The sequence below is a fragment of the Salvelinus sp. IW2-2015 genome, linkage group LG2 (assembly GCF_002910315.2).
Source record: "Salvelinus sp. IW2-2015 linkage group LG2, ASM291031v2, whole genome shotgun sequence".
NCBI classification, from domain to species: Eukaryota; Metazoa; Chordata; class Actinopteri; order Salmoniformes; family Salmonidae; genus Salvelinus; species Salvelinus sp. IW2-2015.
In genome coordinates this window covers 15019494-15040648 of record NC_036839.1, presented here as the reverse complement: position 1 = coordinate 15040648, position 21155 = coordinate 15019494, and the positions used below count along the sequence as shown (strand labels likewise).

The 21155-nt window shown below is 43.3% G+C and overlaps 1 protein-coding gene across 1 annotated transcript in view; it reads left to right on the top strand.

The window, feature by feature from the left end:
- The window catches only part of ppp1r9ala (protein phosphatase 1 regulatory subunit 9A-like A), a 41689-nt gene that overhangs the window by 7542 nt on the left and 12992 nt on the right, over positions 1–21155 (top strand). The window contains exons 3-5 of the mRNA XM_024003338.2: positions 18267–18399; positions 18576–18696; positions 19139–19243. Coding sequence (XP_023859106.1) covers positions 18267–18399; positions 18576–18696; positions 19139–19243 — 359 coding nt within the window. The remainder of the gene's footprint in view (positions 1–18266; positions 18400–18575; positions 18697–19138; positions 19244–21155) is intronic.

Sequence of the window (21155 nt, the reverse complement as noted above, 5' to 3'; positions counted from 1 at the left end):
TGGAGTATCTCTTAACAACACAAGGATGAGATGCGTCTCCTGCTATGTGTTGACTCGAAAGTGGAACGCTTCCTCTGGTCTTCCCTTTAAACGTCAACGATGGTATTGCAAGCAGGAATGGCTTCTGTTACACTACTTATCCATTTGTTTCCACAATTGTAGCCTTACTAGCCTAGAGAGTAAAGTTATGTAAGCGGTGTTCTTTCCCTCTCAAACAGGCCTCTCAGGAGAAACGACACGCTCCTTTTACAATAGGGGTAATTTCAGTGACAGGTTGGCTCTTGCTGTTGGTGTTTGAATATCAGTTGAAAAAGGGGATTGACTGTCTACTCACAACTTGGCTTTTTCCAGTTATCTGGAAAGCAGAAAGATTTGCATTTGACAGTTTGGTTTTCAACCGTAGCGTCTTTCCATTTCATTTTCAACACCAGTCTGTCCTCACCTCTAGTGGCACAATACAGAATGATTTTAGTTTACCTCACTAGTAGTGCTTGACTAGGGTATTCAGTCGACAATGCCTCAGACAGTGTGCTGGTTTGAGCTGGCTGGCGTGGCATGGTGGGCCACTCTGGAGCCCTTGCCTGCTATCAGAGGAGAGTTGAAGTGCTTTGTGCTACAGCCGGCAGCAGAATTTAGGCCTTTGTGTGCAACCTGAGCCTGTACAAGTGGACCTGTCGTCTGAGGAAGAAAGGTATTCTTTGTCAAGCTGCTGCAGGAGACTTCCATTCTGAACATGTCCCTTGACCGAGGCTCAAAAGACAGTTTGCAGTTGCACATATGGAGAGTTACTGTTTGTTTCGCAAATGAATGGATTTTAAATTCGTTGACTGATTTTCAGACACCTGTACTCCTATCCCATTAGCTCTGTACTTAATCTGCTTGTTCTGCTTGATGCATCTTTAAAAATAGAGGTTGTGCTTTACTTAAGGAATCTCAACTTAAGTTGATGCTTTGTACCCATCATTAGCTGAGTATTCCGGGCCTCCCGAGTGGCGCAGCGGTCTAAGAAACTGCATCGCAGTGTTGCGGCATCACTACAGCCTGGGTTCATAACCGGCCGTGACTGGGAATCCCAGAGAGCGGCGCACAAATGGCACTGCGTCGTCCGGGTTAGGGGAGGGTTTGCCCAGGGGTGCTTTACTTGGCTCATCTCGCTCTAGCGACTCCTTGTGTCGGGCCGGGCGCCTGCAGGCTGACCCCCGGTCATCAGTTGAACTGTGTTTCCTCTGACCAGTGGTGGAGGACACATGACTCCACCTTCGCCTCTCCACAGCCAGTTATGGAGTTGCAGCGATGAGACCAGATTGTAATCACAAAATTGTGGAGAGTAAAGTTGAAAAAAAATTACTAACAATAAAAAAACAAAGACGCTTAGTATTCCAACCTGAAGTGCCATAATGGATATTTGAAGGTTAGGCTTAATTACTAGGTGACAATTACGTCAAAGTTACGTTGGACCTTTTTGTTTACTGCCTGCTATACTACCCGGAAACTACCCACTGGCTTGTTGACACGTGCACACTGTCATATTTTTGTATGCCAGATAATATAAGGCAGACCACTTCTGCGCCTTGATTTACTGTAGTCTAAATGTCTGTATTGCCACAGGTTCCTCAGTCAGTCAATGCATTAATGCAATGGTGGGGGAAATATCTTCATGTTAATATTTGGATAACAGAGCACCTAGATGAGGCGTTGGATACGATATACTGCATTCCCATAGCAGCTGAGTCAGTAGTAGTCTTGTTGCTGCAGCAGTCTCAAAACCTTCTGTACAGGCCTCATGATAAATGGTCAACAAACACTGGGGTTATACCTTAGTCTTTTCCACACATTTTGTCTTCAAGATATCTCTTGCATTTTATGTCATATTGCGTAGCTTTTATTCTTACTTCAAAGAATGGCTGGGTGATATATCGAATTAATTTGAATGCATGTTTTGGCGCTCTTCCAAATGCCTGTATCGCAAGAATCATAAACATTCTCATCTGTTGCATCAGACTAATTGCTTTTTAAGGTAACTGGTTGTATGAATTTGGACTCTATCATCTCACAACTGTCCCAGAGTCTGTTTGGAACAGGCTATTTCTTTCTCGACAAGCTGACCAATAGAATAGGTCATCTTTTCTACTATAGGGGATAGTAGGTTGACATAGACTAGTGATTTGACTGTTCGTTACTCGTCTTGTTGTCTGAGGACAATTTCTCAAATGTCCGGTAAATTAAAATGCTGCTGGTCAAATCTCCGGCGCCACGTTTTCCTAATTGAAACCCTGTCATAGACAGACTTGAAAGCCAGATTGGTGATTATTGCAAAAAAAGCAGGTTAAACTTATTTGATCAAATAAAACGATTAGTGGGTCTTATGGTTTTGGAAGGCTTATTTAGCCTAGACATAATTTTACAAGCCCTGAATTGATTTGATTATACCTGACTGTTTGAAATGCAGTGTATTGACTTATTTTTTTTAAATTGTGCAACAAAGCTTATTTAGATATCTTGAATCACCCATAAATTAGGATATGATTTTTAGGACATGTCGCCCAGCCCTACTTCAAGGGGCTTTTGAAATGTTTGATTGTGTCGTAGGCAGAGGAAAGGAAAGGGTTAACTCCTCTGTTCTCCGTACAGTTGAAATTGTGTTTCCTAGGTGTGGCCTAATCTGAAGAAAATGATGGAGTGGTGTGACACACAGAGCTATGTTCAAACTGTGGACCACAGGTCTAACAAACAGCACACCCGGCAATCTGTATCTGCTGAAATTCACATTCACCTTGACACCAATGCTATGACCACATGTTGTAGAATTATTGTAGAGAGCGGTAACACTCCCCAGTTCCAGATGTGTTATTATCCTGTTGTAGATACTGTGTGCAGTACAGAGGTAAGTACACTGTAGTTTGTCCACTGTCCAGAGAGGCTGACTAAACTATTGTACTGTGCTGCTCATTGCTGTTAGTCTGGGTAGACATTTTGGAGTTGGGAATGAGTTAATCTTCAGAGAAAAGGAAAATGGCAGCAGGAACCAGCATGTGCACCTGCACCCACCGCCACGCTGTCACAGGAAGCGCCACTCACTGACTCGGTCAAGTAAACAGACATTGTATACACACACAGTTTAATGGCTGTGATGGAAGAAAACTGAGTATGGATCAACAATATTGTAGTTACTCCACAATACTAACCTAATTGACATTGTGGAAAGAAGGAAAAAATATGGATCCTGTTTGCAACAAGGCACTAAAGTAATACTGCAGTAAATGTGGCAAAGCAATTACCTTTTTGTCCTGAATACAAAGTGCTATGTTTGTGGCAAATCCAATACTGTAAGGTCAGACGCTGGAGACGAGAAGCTGGTACAGGGAGTGAACATTTAACCAACGGACAGGAACAGAATACGGACAGTGTCTAGACAGGGGAAACATCCACGACAATAATGCTGACACGGGAACAAACTGAGGAGCAGACAGATATAGAGGGACAATCAACAAAGTAAGGGAGTCCATGTGAGTCTAATGAGCGCGGATGTGCGTAATGAAGGGCAGCCTGGCACCGGAGAGCGGGAGCAGGCATGACGGTACCCCCCCACCCGGCGTCTCACCTGGGCGAGCCTGACGGGCCTGGCTGAAGCATAGAAGCCCGACGAGCCAGTTGAGTCGTGGAGCCCGATGAACTGGCTGAGGCATGACGTGGGATGGGCGCCTGCCGAGCCAACCGAGGCAAGTAAACCGCTCGAGCCAGCTAAGGCGTGGAAGCCCGACGAGCCAACTGAGGCACCCCCAGTTCCATCGGCGACGGCACCCGGACCTGACGTCACCAACAAAAACTCCCTGATGCTTCACATATTGGTGTCAGCATTCTGTAAGGACAGACGCCCGAGATGAGAAGCAGGTACAGGGAGTGAACATTTAATAACCAACAAACAGAACAGAATACGGACAGGGGAAACGAGAATGCTGACATGGGGAACAAACTGAGGAGCAGACAGATATAGAGGGGCAATCAATAAAGTAAGGGAGTCCAGGTGAGTCCAATGAGTGCTGGTGACATGTGTGCGTAATGAAGGGCAGCCTGGCGCCCTCGAGCGCTAGAGAGGGAGAGCGGGAATAGGTGTGACAAATACAACACATTACTGAATATGACTATCCATATTTTCAAGCTTAGTGGTGGCTGCATCATGTTATGGGTATGCTTGTAATCATTAAGGACTGGGGAGTTTTTCGGAATTAAATAAAATGTCTGCTTTCCACCAGACACTGGGAGATTAATTCACCTTTCAGCAGGACAATAATCTAAAACAAAAGGCCAAATCTACACTGGATTTGCTCAACAAGAAGACAGTGAATGTTTCTGAGGGGCTGAGTTAAATCTTGAATTGACTTAAATCTACTTGAAAATTTATAGCAATATCTGAAAATGGTTGTCTAGCAATGATCAACAACCGATTTGATAGAGCTTGAACATTTTTGAAAAGAATAATTGGCAAATGTTGCACAATCCAGCTGTGGAGAGCTCTTACAGATGTACCCAGAAAGACTCACAGCTGTAATTGCTGCCAATGGTGCTTCTACAAAGTATTGACTCAGGGGTGTGGCTCCTTATGTAAATTAGATATCTCTGTATTTCATTTGCAAAAAGAAATTAAAACATATTTTCACTTTGTCGTTATGGGGTGTTGTGTGTGTGTGTAGATGGTGAGAAAAACATAACTTTCATCAATTTTGAATTCAGGCTGTAACAATGAGGAATAAGTAAAGGGTTATGAATGCTTTCTGAAGGCACTGTACAGTGTCAACGTTTAGGATCACTATGTTTGATGTACAGTTACAAGATGACATGTCGTTATACCCTGGGTTATTATGAACAGAATGAAGCTAGGAGAGCTCAAAAAAGCACCTTATAGTTGAAGACGACTCTTTGAGTCATAAAAGTGCGTTGAGATTACTGTGCACACTTTGAAAAGTTGTGTGGCCACTTGGAGACACCAGTTAGACCTCAGTCAAGCCTTGTCATTTTTTGTCTTATGTTGCACCGACACCACATTTTCAGGAATGTTCTTATGATTTTACTCAATGTATCCAGTATATTTTCTGACTTTGTTATCAACAAATGCGGCGAAAAGTAGAGTAAATGTAAAATTCTCAAATCAACAGTGTAATGTTTGGATTCAGTCTTCTGTCAGGTGAACTGTCCCCAAACAATTAGATTTTCTGGTTCTAGGCATTAAACTTTCAAGTAGTTCTTTGTTGACTGTTGCTGGGTGCTATCGTCCTCCATCCCCACCGGCCTGTACCCCACCTGCCCTAAGATCTCTCCTGGCCCCTTACACTGTCTTACTGTCTTCTGGCCCCTTACACTGAATTTGTCCTGCTAGGTGACCTAAACTGGGACATGCTTAAACCACCTGACCAAGTCCTAAAGCAATGGGACTCCCTAAATCTTTCTCAGATTATTACCAATCCCACAAGGTATGACTCCAAATACCCAGAAAAGGCTACTCTCCTCGACGTTATCCTCTCAAATAATTCTGATAGGTATCAGTCCAGTGGTTTCTCTAATGACCTTAGTGATCACTATTTTACAGCCTGTGTTTGTAATGGCTGCTCAGTGAAATGACCTGTCCTGATTTGTCATAGACACTTGCTAAAAAACTTAATGAACTGGTAAAATGGTATAGAATCAGCTTAAAGACTGTTGTCTGTCTAAGACACTTGGACCTTCTTTTTTAATATTTTCAGTGGTATTGTTAACAAATACGCCTCCATAAAGAAAATTACAATTAAAAACATGTTCAGCCCCTGGTTCGACCGTGATCTGGCAGAGTTACTCCACCTCAACAATTGCATTTGACGAAAATGCTCGGCACATGCAAACTCAGGCTGACTGGCTCTCGTTCAGGCAAATGAGAAATAAGTGCACTCAGGCTATCCGGAAGGCCAAAGTTAGTTACTTTAAGGAGCAGTTCTCTCTCTGTGGGTCCTAACCCCAAGAAGTTCTGGAAAGGGTTAAAGACCTGGAGAATAAACCCTCCTCCTCACAGCTGCCCATGTCCCTTAATGTTGATGACGTGGTTGTTACTGACAAGAAGCACATGGCTGAGCTCTTTAATCACCACTTCATTAAGTCAGGATTCCTATTTGACTCAGCTATGCCCCTTGCCCGTCCAACATTTAATCTCCCACCCCTTCTAATGCAACTATCCCCGACGCTTCTCCCTCTTTTTCCCCTGCCCCACTACAAAGTTTCTCCCTGCAGGCGGTCACTGAGTCCGAGGTGCTAAAGGAGCTCCTTAAACTTGACCACAAAAAAACATCTGGGTCAGATGTTTTTTATTTAACTAGGTTAAGAACAAATTCTTATTTACAATGACATCCTACCCCGGCCAAACCCAGACGACACTGGGCCAATTGTGCGCTGCCCTGTGGAGCGGCCTGGATTCGAACCAGGTACTGCAGTGACACATCTTGCACTGAGATGCAGTGTCTTAGACCACTGCGCCACTCGGGAACCCACTCGTTTAGACCCTTTCTTCTTTAAGGTTGCTGCCCCTATCATCGCCAAGCCTATCTCTGACCTTTTTTAACCGGTCTCTCCTTTCTGGGGAGATTCCCATTGCTTGGAAGGCAGCCACGGTTCGTCCTTTATTTAAAGGGGGATATCAAGCTGATCCTAACTGTTAATAGGCCTATTTCTATTTTACCCTGTTTATCAAAAGTGTTGGGAAAAAACCAGTCAGTTGATTAGACAAGTTTCTTGATGTCTATAGTATTCTCTCTGGTATGCAATCTGGTTTCCGCTCAGGTTATGGATGTCACTGCAACGTTAACCTTTCTGAACCACCCATCCCGGATCCGGGATAAATGTCATCAGAAACGCTGACTAGCATAGCTTAGCCTAGCGCGAACGGTATATAATAAAATATAATTTCATGAAATCACAAGTGCAATATTGCAAAACACAGCTTAGCCTTTTGTTAATCCATCTGTCGTCTCAGATTTTGAAATTATGCTTTACATCGCAAGCAATACTTGCATTTGTGTAAATTTATCGATCGCTCGACAAAACAATAAGAACACCTAGCGTCAGGTAACTTGGTCACGAAAATCAGAAAAGCAATCAAATTAATCGTTTACCTTTGATGATCTTCYGATGGTTTCACTCACGAGACTCCCAGTTAGACAGCAAATGTTCATTTTGTTCCATAAAGATATTTTTTATATCCAAATACCTCCGTTTGTTTGCTGCGTTATGCCCAGGAATCCACCGGAAAGAGCGTTCGCGACAACGSCGGAAAAAAWTCCAAARTATATCCATAATGTCCACAGAAACARGTCAAACGTTGTTHARAATRCATCTTCAGGGTGTTTTTCAAATATCTATTCGATAATATATCAACCGGGACAGTTGGCTTTTCACTAGGACCGAGAGAAACAATGGCTGCCTTTCACTTTTGTGCAAAAATCACTCGAAGAGCCCCCACCTATCCACTTACGCATTGTGGTCGTTCACGCTCATCCTTCAATATAAAAGCCTGAAACTATGTCTAAAGGCTGTTGACACCTTAGGGAAGACATAGAAAAAGAAGTCTGGTTGATATCCCTTTATATGGGCAATAGGGATGCATGGGAACAGAGAGGTCTCGAAAACAGATGCACTTTTAAATGTAGATTTTAGCAAATAAGCTGTTTTTCTACTTACCCATGAGTTCATCTGATTCAGGGTATCATTTTTATGTCTCTGCGCACAGTTTGTAGGAAGTTGCTAACGAGCATTAGCGCAATGACTGGAAGTCTATGCGAGCAGCTAGCAAGTCTGTGGGAGCAGCGCTAACGCTAGTTAGCAATGGTTCACAAAACGAATTTTAACTTCCTTAACCTCTCTAGGGTACGTGAGACGTTAGCGTCCCACCTCTTCAACAGCCAGTGAAAGTGAAGGGCGCCAAATTCAAAACAACAGAAATCCCATAATTAAAATTCCTCAAACATACATGTATTTTACACCATTTTAAAGATACACTTGTTGTAAATCCAGCCACAGTGTCCGATTTCAAAAAATCTTTACGACGAAAGCAAACCAAACGATTATGTTAGGTGAGTGCCTATTCACAGAATAACACAGCCATTTTTCCAGCCAAAGAGAGGATTCACAAAAAGCAGAAATATAGATAAAATGAATCACTAACCTTTGATCTTCATCAGATGACACTCATAGGACTTCGTGTTACACAACACATGTATGTTTTGTTCGGTAAAGTTCATATTTATATCCAAAAATCTGAGTTTACATTGGCGCCTTACGTTCAGAAGTCACAAAACATCCTTTGATTTTGCAGAGAGCCACATCAATTTACAGGAATACTCATAATAAACATTACTAAAAGATACAACTGTTATGCATGGAATTTTAGATGCACTTCTCCTTAATGCAACCGCTGTGTCGGATTTCAAAAAAGCTTTACGAAAAAAGCAAACCATGCAATAATCTGAGTCGGCGCTCAGAGCCCATTCAAGACACAAATATAGCCGCCATATTATGCAGTCAACAGAAGTCAGAAGTAACAATATAAACATTCACTTACCTTTTGYTGATCTTCATCAGAATGCACTCCCAGGAATCCCAGTTCCACAATAAATGTTTGTTTTGTTCGATAATGTCCATCATTTATGTCCAAATTCCTCCTTGTTGTTCTAGCGTTCAGTACACTTTCCAAACTCACGACGCGCGGGCAGGTCCAGCGGAAAGTACGCACGAAAAGTAAAAAAGTAAAAAAACATGACAAACGAAGTATTGAATCAGTCTTTATGATGTTTTTAACATAATTCTTCAATAATGTTCCAACCGGAGTATTCCTGTGTCTTCAGAATTGCGATGGAACAGAGCTCGCTCTCACGTGAACGCGCATGGTCAAAGCATGTTCAGGTCATGGCAGACCTGACTCATTCCTCTCTCCTTCGGCCCCACTAAACAGTAGAGGCATCAGACAAGGTTCTAACGACTGTTGACATCTAGTGGAAGCCTTAGGAAGTGCAACATTACCAATATCCCACAGTATCTTCAATAGGAGCGGAGTTGAAAATCGACCAACCTCAGATTTGCACTTCCTGGTTGGATTTTTTCTCAGGTTTTTGCCTGCCTGATGAGTTCTGTTATACTCACATACATCATTCAAACAGTTTTAGAAACTTCAGAGTGTTTTCTATCAAATCTACTAATACTATGCATATTCTAGCTTTTATGGCTTTGTAGCAGGCCGTTTACTCTGGGCATGCTTTTCATCCGGACGTGAAAATACTGCCCCCTACCCCAAAGAAGTTAATTCAAACTGCACGTGGAGACAAATTGTATCAATGAGTTAATCTGACTCTGGGTAAGTATACGAAGGGCTTGATTGACAAAATATTGCACTGTCCCTTTAAATCAGTGACAAGTTACAATGTATATTTGTTGCAAACAGAATGAGCACTGGCGCTAATGAGAGACATGAATCAGTTATATCTCAGATGGTGTCAACATAATTAAGTTGACTTTTTTTTTTACGTCACCAGAAGTGACTTTATCAGTCGTTCTACCAAAAAAAAAATTATGTTGTAACATGCCCTTTGTCCTGCTCGATTTCCTGTGTGTGAATCCTGGAAAGTGGAGAGAAGTGAACGTAGATACCATTCGGCCCCACTACTCTAGTCATGGACACTCAAGGAAGGGCGACTCCTGTACATCCCCTCCATAAAATGTTATACTTTAATTTCCTGTTTCTGTTTCGTTCTCTTTGGTTGCCAGAGGAATGTGTCTGACACACTCCACCAATGTTCCCTTGAAGCTGTGCGCGCAGTAGCTCCGAGACTGCGGCGCAAAGCTTAGAAGAAATATCAGCCCACGGAGAGAGGAACGAGATTGAACTTCAATCAACTTTCTCGAGTTTTCCCTGTTAACACTATCAACGTTTCCCTTTACCGTGGCAATTGTGAGCGAATCGATGCAATATTAGCCACTTTCAATACGACATACCGAAACAAAACAAATTATGCAAGAGAGTTTGTTGTAGGCAGAACGAATCGGAGTAGGATTTTATTGGGCACGACTCAGACCGTACTTTACACAGACCCGTGCGGCATAACCAATCAGAGCTGCAGTAGGCCTAAATGCAAATCAACCATTGCCATATATGGATCTGTGCCATTTACTTTGAACTGGACTGTGTTTACAGCTGTGGTCGTGATAGAGATGAGCTTGTTTTGAGATCAAAGCAAGAGCTGCATGTAGCCACATGTGGACATTTTGTTCATATATTTTGCTAGTTAGTGAGTTATTACCCCAGTTATAGATACTTTGTAGTCAGCAATAGGGGAGTGATTGCTTCCTACAAGAGCACAAAATGTGTACATCTCTAGACATCTTTGAAAAGCGAGTCAGGTAAAGAGCTTTTTTGTCTTAAAGGGGCAGTGTTGTATTTTTAGACTGGCTTAAAGTAGCCAGTAGGCAGAGGGTAGCATAATTTGTCTGATTCTCTGTAATAATGGTATGGGAATAATAATTTATTTTATTTTGTAAAGTGGTTTCTTGCATCTAGCAACACAAACATTTTCAGGCATCTCCTTGTCTGAAGGACAAGTGGATAAACAGGTTAATGTCAAGCCCTGCATGTTTTTCTTTTCTTCTCAAAAGTCTCATGGAATGTAGGCCTACGTTGAACTCAACACATTCTGTGCTACTTTAAGCTGAATGATAGAACAGCTATTTCCATGTTTAAAATGTTGTGGGATGCATCATTTTCTCCATTGTTTTTGATGGTCGGCCACTCTGGTAGGTCTACATTATGATCAAATAGCCACAGTAGCCTAGTTGGCCACTGCTTAAACTGTAACTTAAAGCGGGTACAGCCTCAGTGTTCACAGTAAACACACGCTGGAAGTTGCACAGAATTTTCATAATGTTCAAGTTTGCGCTCAGCAGACCTGAAATTTGCTCAGTGACGAAAATATTTTGAGGGAACATTGCACTCCACCCCTTACCCAGCCAGCAGAGAAGCCAGAGAGGAGAGGTGAGGAGAGGGAGGCCCGGCCTGCCAGGATCTGTGCTCCCTCCAGACACCTGGGCTGGAGACTGGGGGATGGACCTGAATACTAATACAGCTGCCTTTTCGCTCTTTGGCACAGGGAGACTCCGACTAGTCTGGGGCTGATTGTGATTGCCTCATAATGCATTTCATTGTGTGATTTAAAAGTAAGTACATCAATATCTGTTTTCCCTTAGCTGGTTGACAGAAGACGAAGTGGTATCGGAGGGTTTTTAACAGCTGTCCATAGCAGGACACGAGAGGTGCCTGTTAATCGGAGTCTGTGGGCCGTTTAGAAGCAAACCCGTTCAACCCGTCTTTACTCCACGCTCCTTTTGAATATGATTCCAAAATGGAACCCAGCCGCATTCTATCCATCTGACTCCACATCACCAAACACAAGGTTAGGGTATGGCCTCTTTCTCGCAATTAAACAGTCAGTCACTTTGCTTTTCCCGAGTGATTCATTGTTTAATTTCTTCGAAGGTAGAGTTGAAAAGGAGGCCTATTTGACAGATGTTTTTGTTGTTGAACCAATGTATATATATTTTTTTATCTGGTCCTATCTTTTTGTAGAGCATGCTAGCAGGAAGTATTGAACCGATTCCGTGCTCTGTTTATTCAGGACTGAATAACTTGGCGGCATGCTTTTTTTCCTAATTACTGTATGATCTGCACCAGGCCCCTGCCCTGCTCCCACAGCATGTTTTCATTTGTTGTCTTTGTAGAGCTGCTTACATTATGTGCTCGTCCCGATCCAGCGCTCTGCGCTCGCTTTGGTACCCTTGCGTAGCGCGGGTTTCTCTGGTTAGCTTCCCTCCCAGCTGCTGACTCATTTCCCACAGTGGTATGTTTTTGGGGGAAGGGATAACGGGAGAGGGGGAAAGTGTGTGTGTGTGTGTGTGTGTGTGTGTGTGTGTGTGCAGCAGGCAGGCCTCTGTGGTGGTTTAAGGTGGATGAAGCGTAATTGTCACGCCAGGCGTGCTGGGAGACAGGCTTTCACAAGCCATGGAGAAACAGAAAATATGAAGCAGATGGCCCTACGGTTTACCAAGCCACATCACAGCTTCTGCCACTCCATTAAAGATTTAGTGGCACAAAATTACCAAAAATAAAATGCTACATTAATTGCCAAGCTTTCAACTCAGTAGTCAAAGAGAATACTATGCGCTTGACTGATCTGAATCTGCTTGTCCTTGCCCTCCAGAATTGAACAAATTGCAACTCTTACCTGGCCAACCACCAGGCCTGCACACAGAGATAAAGGTAAATGGGTGTTTCACATGGTAACTGGAGATTGGTGATAACAGCAAGCTGTGTTTTTTGGGAGGTTAATAAAGCCATTGCTTCCAGAGTCTCTATCTTGTGTGGAAGACAGTGCTTGAGTGATTAGGTTTCAGCAACAGAGAAAGGAACATTGTTCTGAATAGCTGGACTATTCCATGGCAACAGGAAAATGGAACAAAAGAAGTGAGAGGGGAGAAGCCAAGCAAAACCACTGCAGCGCTACTGCAGAGTCCAACTGAGGCCTGGGATGCATCAGTGTGTTCCCGCCGTTCTACAATTTACATTTTCTATTAACATTTCTCCACTTAATTACTGTACACCCCCAAAACCAGGCCTTTTTTATCCTTAATGACTTTTGTCTGCTTCGGTTTTATTGATTCTTTTTTGGATTTTAACAGGCTATTAAATCCCAAACCAATCTGGTTCGGTTGTTCACATACAGACTTTTTCTAGAGCACACTGTTCTCAGCCTTAGTAAATGTGTGCGTGTCAGATAATCCAAGGACTGATGTGCTTGGACTAAACTATTTTCATTTGAAATGGCGGAGAGCACCAAGTGAGATGGCATTGCTTGTGTCCAAGTTTAAGCAATGTCTGTCCAGCTAGGAGAATGAAGCCAAAGCAGGGGATATAGTGTTCAGCAATGAGATTCTACCCACGGACATGGTCAAAATCTAGATCTACCTCTAGTAAAATGAGTGCCATTCTTCCCTTCACCACAAAATTGCAATAGTGTGTACAAACCCTTTGGATTGTAATCTGTTTACATGGGAATGTGCTTGTGAGAACCCATAGCGGTCTACACGGAGACGGACGGTCGGTCGTCTCCTACTCCCGCTGAGCGCCTGCCAGGTTCCTCAAGTCCTGACATGCTCCAGCACCCAGACCTCAGACCGGGCTTCTCGGAGTGGAAATGTTTACTGGATTACATCATGCAGCCTTCACACTACTCCTCCATCCAAGCTTCCAGAGGAATCTACTTCTAATCATGTAGCTTTCCTCAGTCACTCTCTGGCTACCTCGGCAGACAGCAAACCTCTGCCTCTTTCTGAGGGTGGCTTGTGTTGTCTCCTGGACCGTACTTCCTTACCACTTCATGGCCATGAACCGCCATGAAGGGAGAGGATTAGTCTCTCTCAGTTAGACATATATTTTCTACATTGTAGAATAATAGCGAAGACATCAAAACCATGAAATAACACACATGGCATCATGTAATAACCAAAAAAAGTGTTAATAAACAAATCAAAAATATATTTTATATTTGAGATTCTTCAAAGTAGCCAGCCTTTGCTTTGATGACAGCTTTGCACACTCTTGGCATTCTCTCAACCAGCTTCATGAGGTAGTCACCTGGAGTGCATTTCAGTTAACAGGTGTGCCTTGTTAAAAGTTAATTTGTGGAATTTCTTTTCTTAATGCGTATGAGCCAATAATTTGTGTTGTGAAAAGGTATGTGTGGTATACAGAAGAGCCCTATTTGGTAAAATACTAAGTCCATATTATGGCAAGAACAGCTCAAATAAGCAAAGAGAAACGACAGTCCATTCCTTTAAGACATGAAGGTCAGTCTATCCGGAAATTGTCAAGAAATTTGAAAGTTTCTTCAAGTGCAGTCGCCAAAACCATCAAGTGCTATGATGAAACTGGCTCTCTTGAGGACTGCCACAGGAAAGGAAGACCTAGAGTTACCCAGAGACACCAATAAGAATAAGAGACTTACTTGGGCCAAAAAACACGAGTAATGGACATTAGACCGGTGGAAATCTGTCCTTTGGTCTGATGAGTCCAAATTTAGATTTTTGGTTCCAACCTCCATGTTTTTGTGAGACGCAGAGTAGGTGAACGGATGATCTCTGCTAGAGGTCGACCGATTATGATTTTTCAACGCAGATACCGTATATTGGAGTACACAAAAAAAGCCGATACCGATTAATCGGACGATTTTTATATATATATTTGTAATAATGACAATTATAACAATACAGAATGAACAATGAACACTTATTTTTACTTAATACATAAATAAAATCTATTTAGTCTCATAAATAATGACACATGTTCAATTTGGTTTAAATAATGCAAAAACACAGTGTTGGAGAAGAAAGAAAAGTGCAATATGTGCCATGTAAAAAAGCAAACTTTTAAGTTCCTTGCTCAGAACATGAGAACATATGAAAGCTGGTGGTTCCTTTTAACATGAGTTTTCAATATTCCCAGTTAAGAAGTTTTAGGTTGTAGTTATTATAGAAATTATGACGCGTCAACTATTTCTCTCTATACCATTTGTATTTCATATATCTTTGACTATTGCATGTTCTTATAGGCACTTTAGTATTGCCAGGCTAATCTCGGGAGTTGATAGGCTTGAAGTCATAAACAGCGCTGTGCTTCAAGCATTGCTAAGAGTTGCTGGAAAACGCAGTAAAGTGCTGTTTGAATGAATGCTTACGAGCCTGCTGCTGCCTACCACCGCTCAGTCAGACTGGCCTATCAAATCATAGACTTAATTATAATAAACACTCAGAAATAAGCCTTTGGTCATCAATATGGTCAAATCAGGAAACTATCATTTCTAAAACAAAATGTTTATTCTTTCAGTGAAATATGGAACCGTTTTATCGAACGGGTGGTAACCCTAAGTCTAAATATTGCTGTTACATTGCACAACCTTCAATGTTATGTCATTATTATGTAAAATTCTGGCAAATTAATTACGGTCTTTGTTAGGAAGAAATGGTCTTCACACAGTTCGCAACGAGCCCGGCGGCCCAAACTGCTGCATATACCCTGACTCTGCTTGCACAGAACGCAAGAGAAGTGACACAATTTCTCTAGTTAATATTGCCTGCTAACATGCATTTATTTTAACTAAATATGCATGTTTAAAAATATATACTTCTGTGTATTAATTTTAAGAATGGCATTGATGTTTATGGTTAGGCACATTTGTGCAACAGTTGTGCTTTTTTTGCGAATGTGTTTTTGTTAAATCATCATCCGTTTGGCAAAGTTGAAGTAGGCTGTGATTTGTTGATAAATTAACAGGCACCGCTTTGATTATATGCAATGCAGGACAAGCTAGTTAAACTAGTAATATCTTCAGCCATGTGTAGTTATGTGAATATTAATTGTTTTTTATATGATAAGTTTAATGCTAGCTAGCAACTTACCTTGGCTCCTTGCAGCCACAAGGTCCTTTTGATGCTGCACTCGCGTAACAAGTGGTCAGCCTGCCACATAGTCTCCTCGTGGATTGCAGTGTAATCGGCCATAATCGGCGTCCAAATAATCTCTGCATGTGTGGTTCCCACCGTGAAGCATGGAGGAGGAGGTGTGGGGGTGTTTTGCTGGTGACACTGATGACACTGTCTGTGATTTATTTAAAATTGAAGGCACACTTAACCAGCATGGCTACCACAGCATTCTGCAGTGATACGCCATCCCATCTGGTTTGCGCTTAGTGGGACTATCATTTGTTTTTCAACAGGACAATGACCCAACACACCTCCAGGCTGTTTAAGTGCTATTTGACCAAGAAGGAGAGTGATGGAGTACTGCATCAGATGACCTGGCCTCCACAATCACCCGACCTCAACCCAATTGAGATGGTTTGGGATGAGTTGGACCGCAGAGTGAAGGAAAAGCAGCCAACAAGTGCTCAGCATATGTGGGAACTCCTTCGAACTATTGCTCAGAACTGTGTGAGAAAATTCCCGTTAGTAGATAGCAGGCTAGGATACATCTATCCTCTGGAGAATGAGTAAGCCAGTTTTGTGTCTGTCTTTGGTGTTCGCTACTATACTGAACAAAACTATAAACGCAACATGTAAAGTGTTGGTCCCATGTTTCATGAGCTGAAATAAAAGATCCCCGAAAGCTTATTTCTCTCAAATTGTGTTCACAAATTTGTTTACATCCCTGTTAGTAAGCATTTCTCCTTTGCCAAGATAATCCATCCACCTGACAGGTCAGGCATATCAAGAAGTTGATTAAACAGCATGATCATTACACAGATGCACCTTGTGCTGGGAGACAATAAAAGGCTACTCTAAAATGTGCAGAATTGAATGTTCTATTCTCTACCATAAGCTGCCTCCAACATCGTTTTAGAGAATGGCCTCACAACCGGGGGGGGTGCTAAGGAGTATTTCTGTCTGTAATAATGCCATTTTGTGGGGAAAAACGTATTCTGATTGGCTAGGTCTGGCTCCCAAGTAGGTGGGCCTGGCTCTCAAGCGGGTGGACCTATGCCCTCCCAGGCCCACCCATGGCTGCGCCCCTGCCCAGTTATGTGAAATCTATAGATTAGGACCTAATGAATTTATTTCATTTGACTTATTTCCTTCTATGAACTGTAACTCAGCAAAATCTTTGAAATTGTTGCATGTTGTTTTTTATTTTGTTCAATATACTGCGTGCTCTGACTAACATTGGGCCCCACTTTTCTGAGCTCGTCATTGGGTTGTAATAACACAGTGGGTCATGTCTAAGACTCTGTAGTGACATGAGGTAACAACTGCTCTGTCCATGTATGGAGAGTGCTGTTGTTACAGTGAGGTCACACTTGAAGCTGACCCCATGCCTTAAAAATGAGGGAGAACAGAACAACTCTAGACTAGAGTTCATTCCCTTGGCTTTGCAGTTGTAGACTCCGCATTCCCACTCTTTTAAACCTTGACATATCTTCCCTTTCCTCCGTTTCCTGTAGCCAGCAACACATTTCATTTTGAGTGAGTTTCCAGCAGTTCTTGACATAGGATGTCCGAAGAATATCAAAGCTGAAGACTAATGTGTGGTCCGCTCTATTCCATCCCCACCATCAGTAGAGCTCCCTTCTCTCAGAGCAGATCTGAGATCATCTGACAAAAAGAAGCTTTGAAATCCCAGCTGGCTGTGCTGCTTGCTCTGGCTCTCTGTCTCTTTGGCTGGATATCACATTGTGACTGAGGAGAGTACACCATACAGATCTGGGAGCCCACAGCCCAAGCCGCTTTAGATAGATTGGATTCATACCTTTCTTACTACATCCTGGTAACGTAGTCACTGCCAGCAGATGGTTGTAAGAGTGTTTCACAAATTAGATTATGGAAGGCGGCCATGCCAGCTGACTAATACACGCGGTATGCTGGCTAAATGAACTGTGTGATGTTTGATTTAATCACAATATGGCGGGATAACGCCCACCTGCAATGAAAGCTGGCAGAGGGCAGGAGATTGCTCACTGAATACAGGCTTTCTGTGAGCTATTCATTTTAGCACTGAGGATTGCCACCTGTCGCCACAGAGCAATGATCTTTGCCACATCCACTCTTTTCCTTCCAGCTGTGGCCTGCTTTTTCTCGAGGCAAGGCGTGCTTTGCCTGCCACACGTTGTGCGACTAGGATCCTGACACGGAAACCGCTACATCGCCTCTGAACTGAACGGAGACTGAACTAGTGCTCTGATGTTATGTCTGCTGAAATCGTAGGTTCTGTAAAACTTAATGAAATCCCTGTAACAGTGTGTCTTGGTGCCTACTGGCATTTGCATGCCTCAGTGCTTTAGTTTGCTGTAAACTAGGGAGACTGCAAGTTACCTCACTGTCTGAAAACTAAGACACAGAAGCCTCTTTCACTGGCAAAGGGTGAACAAGAGTTGATGGCACAGGGAGTGTTTTCTTTATTGATAATTAATGGAGGGTAAGAGTTCGCAACATCAAGGCCTAGTCTGCTTAATATTTATTTACACTCATAACCACAGTAGAGACCAAAAAAATAGAATAGTTCTGAGCAGAACAGACTTATTTTAGAGAATATCGCTAATTCTATGAGTACAGAGACAGAAAATGTGTCTGTCCCATATTAGGTCCGTTGCTTGTTGTTGGAGTGTGGGGAGTGGTTTACCTAGTTGTGAGCCCCCTGTGCTTGTGTTCCCACACTGCAGGTGTTCAGCACCTACTCTAATGAGGATTACGACAGGCGCAACGATGAGGTGGACCCCGTGGCGGCGTCGGCTGAGTACGAGCTGGAGAAGAGGGTGGAGAAGATGGACGTGTTCCCTGTGGAAATTGAAAAGGGTCCGTCGTCTTGTCTGTCTTTCATCTTTTCTTTATTAATCCCTTTGAGTACCATTGAGATTTTTTTTTACAAGGCAGCCCTGGCCAAGATACATCATCGTCAACATCATCACAAGGGTCCAGAGAATGCAGTCCCACCCATCCATTCTAACTCCCCATCTTTCTTTGCCCCACAGGAGACAACGGCCTTGGCATCAGTATCATAGGGATGGGAGTGGGAGCTGACCAGGGCCTGGAGAAACTAGGAATCTTTGTGAAGACCATATCTGAGCGTGGAGCAGCTGAACGGGATGGCAGGTGATGCCTTTGGGGAAACGTGCTCCGCTCCACTGTGCTTAACCGAGCAATTACAGTTTTAACCTTGGCATTTAAAATGTGTTGTAAGTTATAGGCATATCACGATGATCCACAACACTGTCGGGATGTCAAAGTGTACAAATGCTTCATTTCCGACGGGTGTTCGCACACCATTTCTAGACAACTGGCTGTATTTATAACCCTATGCTATGAGGCACCGAAAGAAAATGGCTCCTTCTGTTTCCCAGGGAATATGGCCTTATGTTGCGCTGCCAGCTGGAAGAATGTGTGCATTTGAAAAAAATTAAGGAAAAGCGTCACTATAACATAGTTACAGTACATTTCTCAAATATCCTCCCCTGTTGATTACACTCCCTCTTTCTAACATACAACATGTCTCAAATGTCTTGCCTTATGATTGCATGTTGTCCTTTCCAACTAGAATCCAGGTGAATGACCAGATAGTGGAGGTGGATGGGATCAGTCTGGTAGGAGTGACCCAGCTGTTTGCTGCTACAGTTCTGAAGAACACTAAAGGAACAGTCAGGTGAGCTCAGAGTCCAGCTCTAATAGACCCGTTGATAGAATGGCGCCGGAGGAGATGGCTGCCGTTTTACAGGCTCCGAACCAATTCTGCTATTGTGTGGTTTTTTTGAGTTATTTGTAACTTATTTTGTACATAACGTATTTTTCCACCGTCTATTATGACCGAAGAGAGCTTCTGGATATCAGGACAACGATTACTCACCTCGTACTGGACGAAGATTTTTTCTTTAACGAGTCGGACGCAAAGGATTTACTTCAGACACCGGACAAGGCCCAAATCCCCGTCATTCGCATGAAGAAGAGACAGAGATATAGGGGTAGGTCGGGGTGCCTAGTAAGAATCCGACGGCGATTGGGTAACCCGCCTCTACCATCAGTCCTATTAGCCAACGTGCAATCATTGGATAATAAACTGGAAGAGCTCCGATCAAGACTATCCTACCAACGGGACATTAAAATCTGTAATATATTATGTTTCACCGAGTCGTGGCTGAATGACGACATGGATAACATACAGCTTCGTAGCTGTAAGCTAACAAGAAAATGCTCATCCAGAGGCGCCGCTCCTATTGGCAGGGGACTTAAATGCAGGGAAACTTAAATCAGTTTTACCTAATTTCTACCAACATGTTACATGTGCAACCAGAGGAAAAACAACTCTAGACCGCCTTTACTCCACACAGAGAGGCGTACAAAGCTCTCCCTCGCCCTCCATTTGGCAAATCTGACCATAACTCTATCCTCCTGATTCCTGCCTACAATCAAAAACGAAAACAGGAAATACCAGTGACTCGCTCAATACGGAAGTGGTCAGATGATGCAAATGCTAAGCTACAGGACTCTTTTGCTAGCACAGACTGGAATATGTTCCGGGATTCGTCCGATGACATTGAGGAGTACACCACATCAGTCACTGGCTTCATCAATAAGTGCATCGATGACGTGGTCCCCACAGTGACTGTACGTACATCCCCCCCAACCAGAAGCCATGGATTACAGGCAACATCCGTACTGAGCTAAAGGGTAGAGCTTCCGCTTTCAAGGAGCAGGACTCTAACCCGGACGCTTATAACCATCAAACAGGCAAAGCATCAATACAGGACTAAGATTGAATCCTACTACACCGATGCTCGTCGGATTGGGCAGGGCTTGCAAACTATTACGGACTACAAAGGGAAGCCCGGGGAAGCCCAGTGACACAGGCCTACCAGACGAGCTAAATTACGTATATGCACGCTTTGAGTCAAGCAACAATGAAGCATGCATGAGAGCACCAGACGACTGTGAGATCATGCTCTCTGTAGCCGATGTGAGTCAGACCTTTAAACAGGTCAATATTCACAAGGGTGCAGGGTCAGACGGATTACCAGGACGTGTAGTCCGACCAAGTCTGTAATGCCAACATGTTTCAAGCAGATCACCATAGTCCCTGTGCCCAAGAACAACAAGGTAACCTGCCTAATTGACTAACGACCTGTAGCACTCACGTCTGTAGCCATGAAGTGCTTTGAAAGGCTGGTTATGGCTCACATCAACACCATTATCCCAGGGCGGTGTGGAGTGTAATCTCTATTGCACTCCACACGGTCCTTTCCCACCTGGACAAGAGGAACACCTATGTGAGAATGCTATTCATTGACTACAGTTCAGCGTTCAACACCATAGTGCTCTCAAAGCGCATCACTTAGCTGACCCTGGGACTAAACACCTCCCTAGATTCTGGACTTCCTGACCGGCCGCCCCCAGGTGGTAAGGGTAGGTAACAACACAGCTGCCACGCTGATCCTCAACACAGGGGCCCCTCAGGGGTGCATGCTCAGCCCCCTCCTGTACTCCCTGTTCACCCATGACTGCATGGCCAATCATGACTCCAACACCATTAAGTTTTCTGATGCCACAACAGTGGTAGGCCT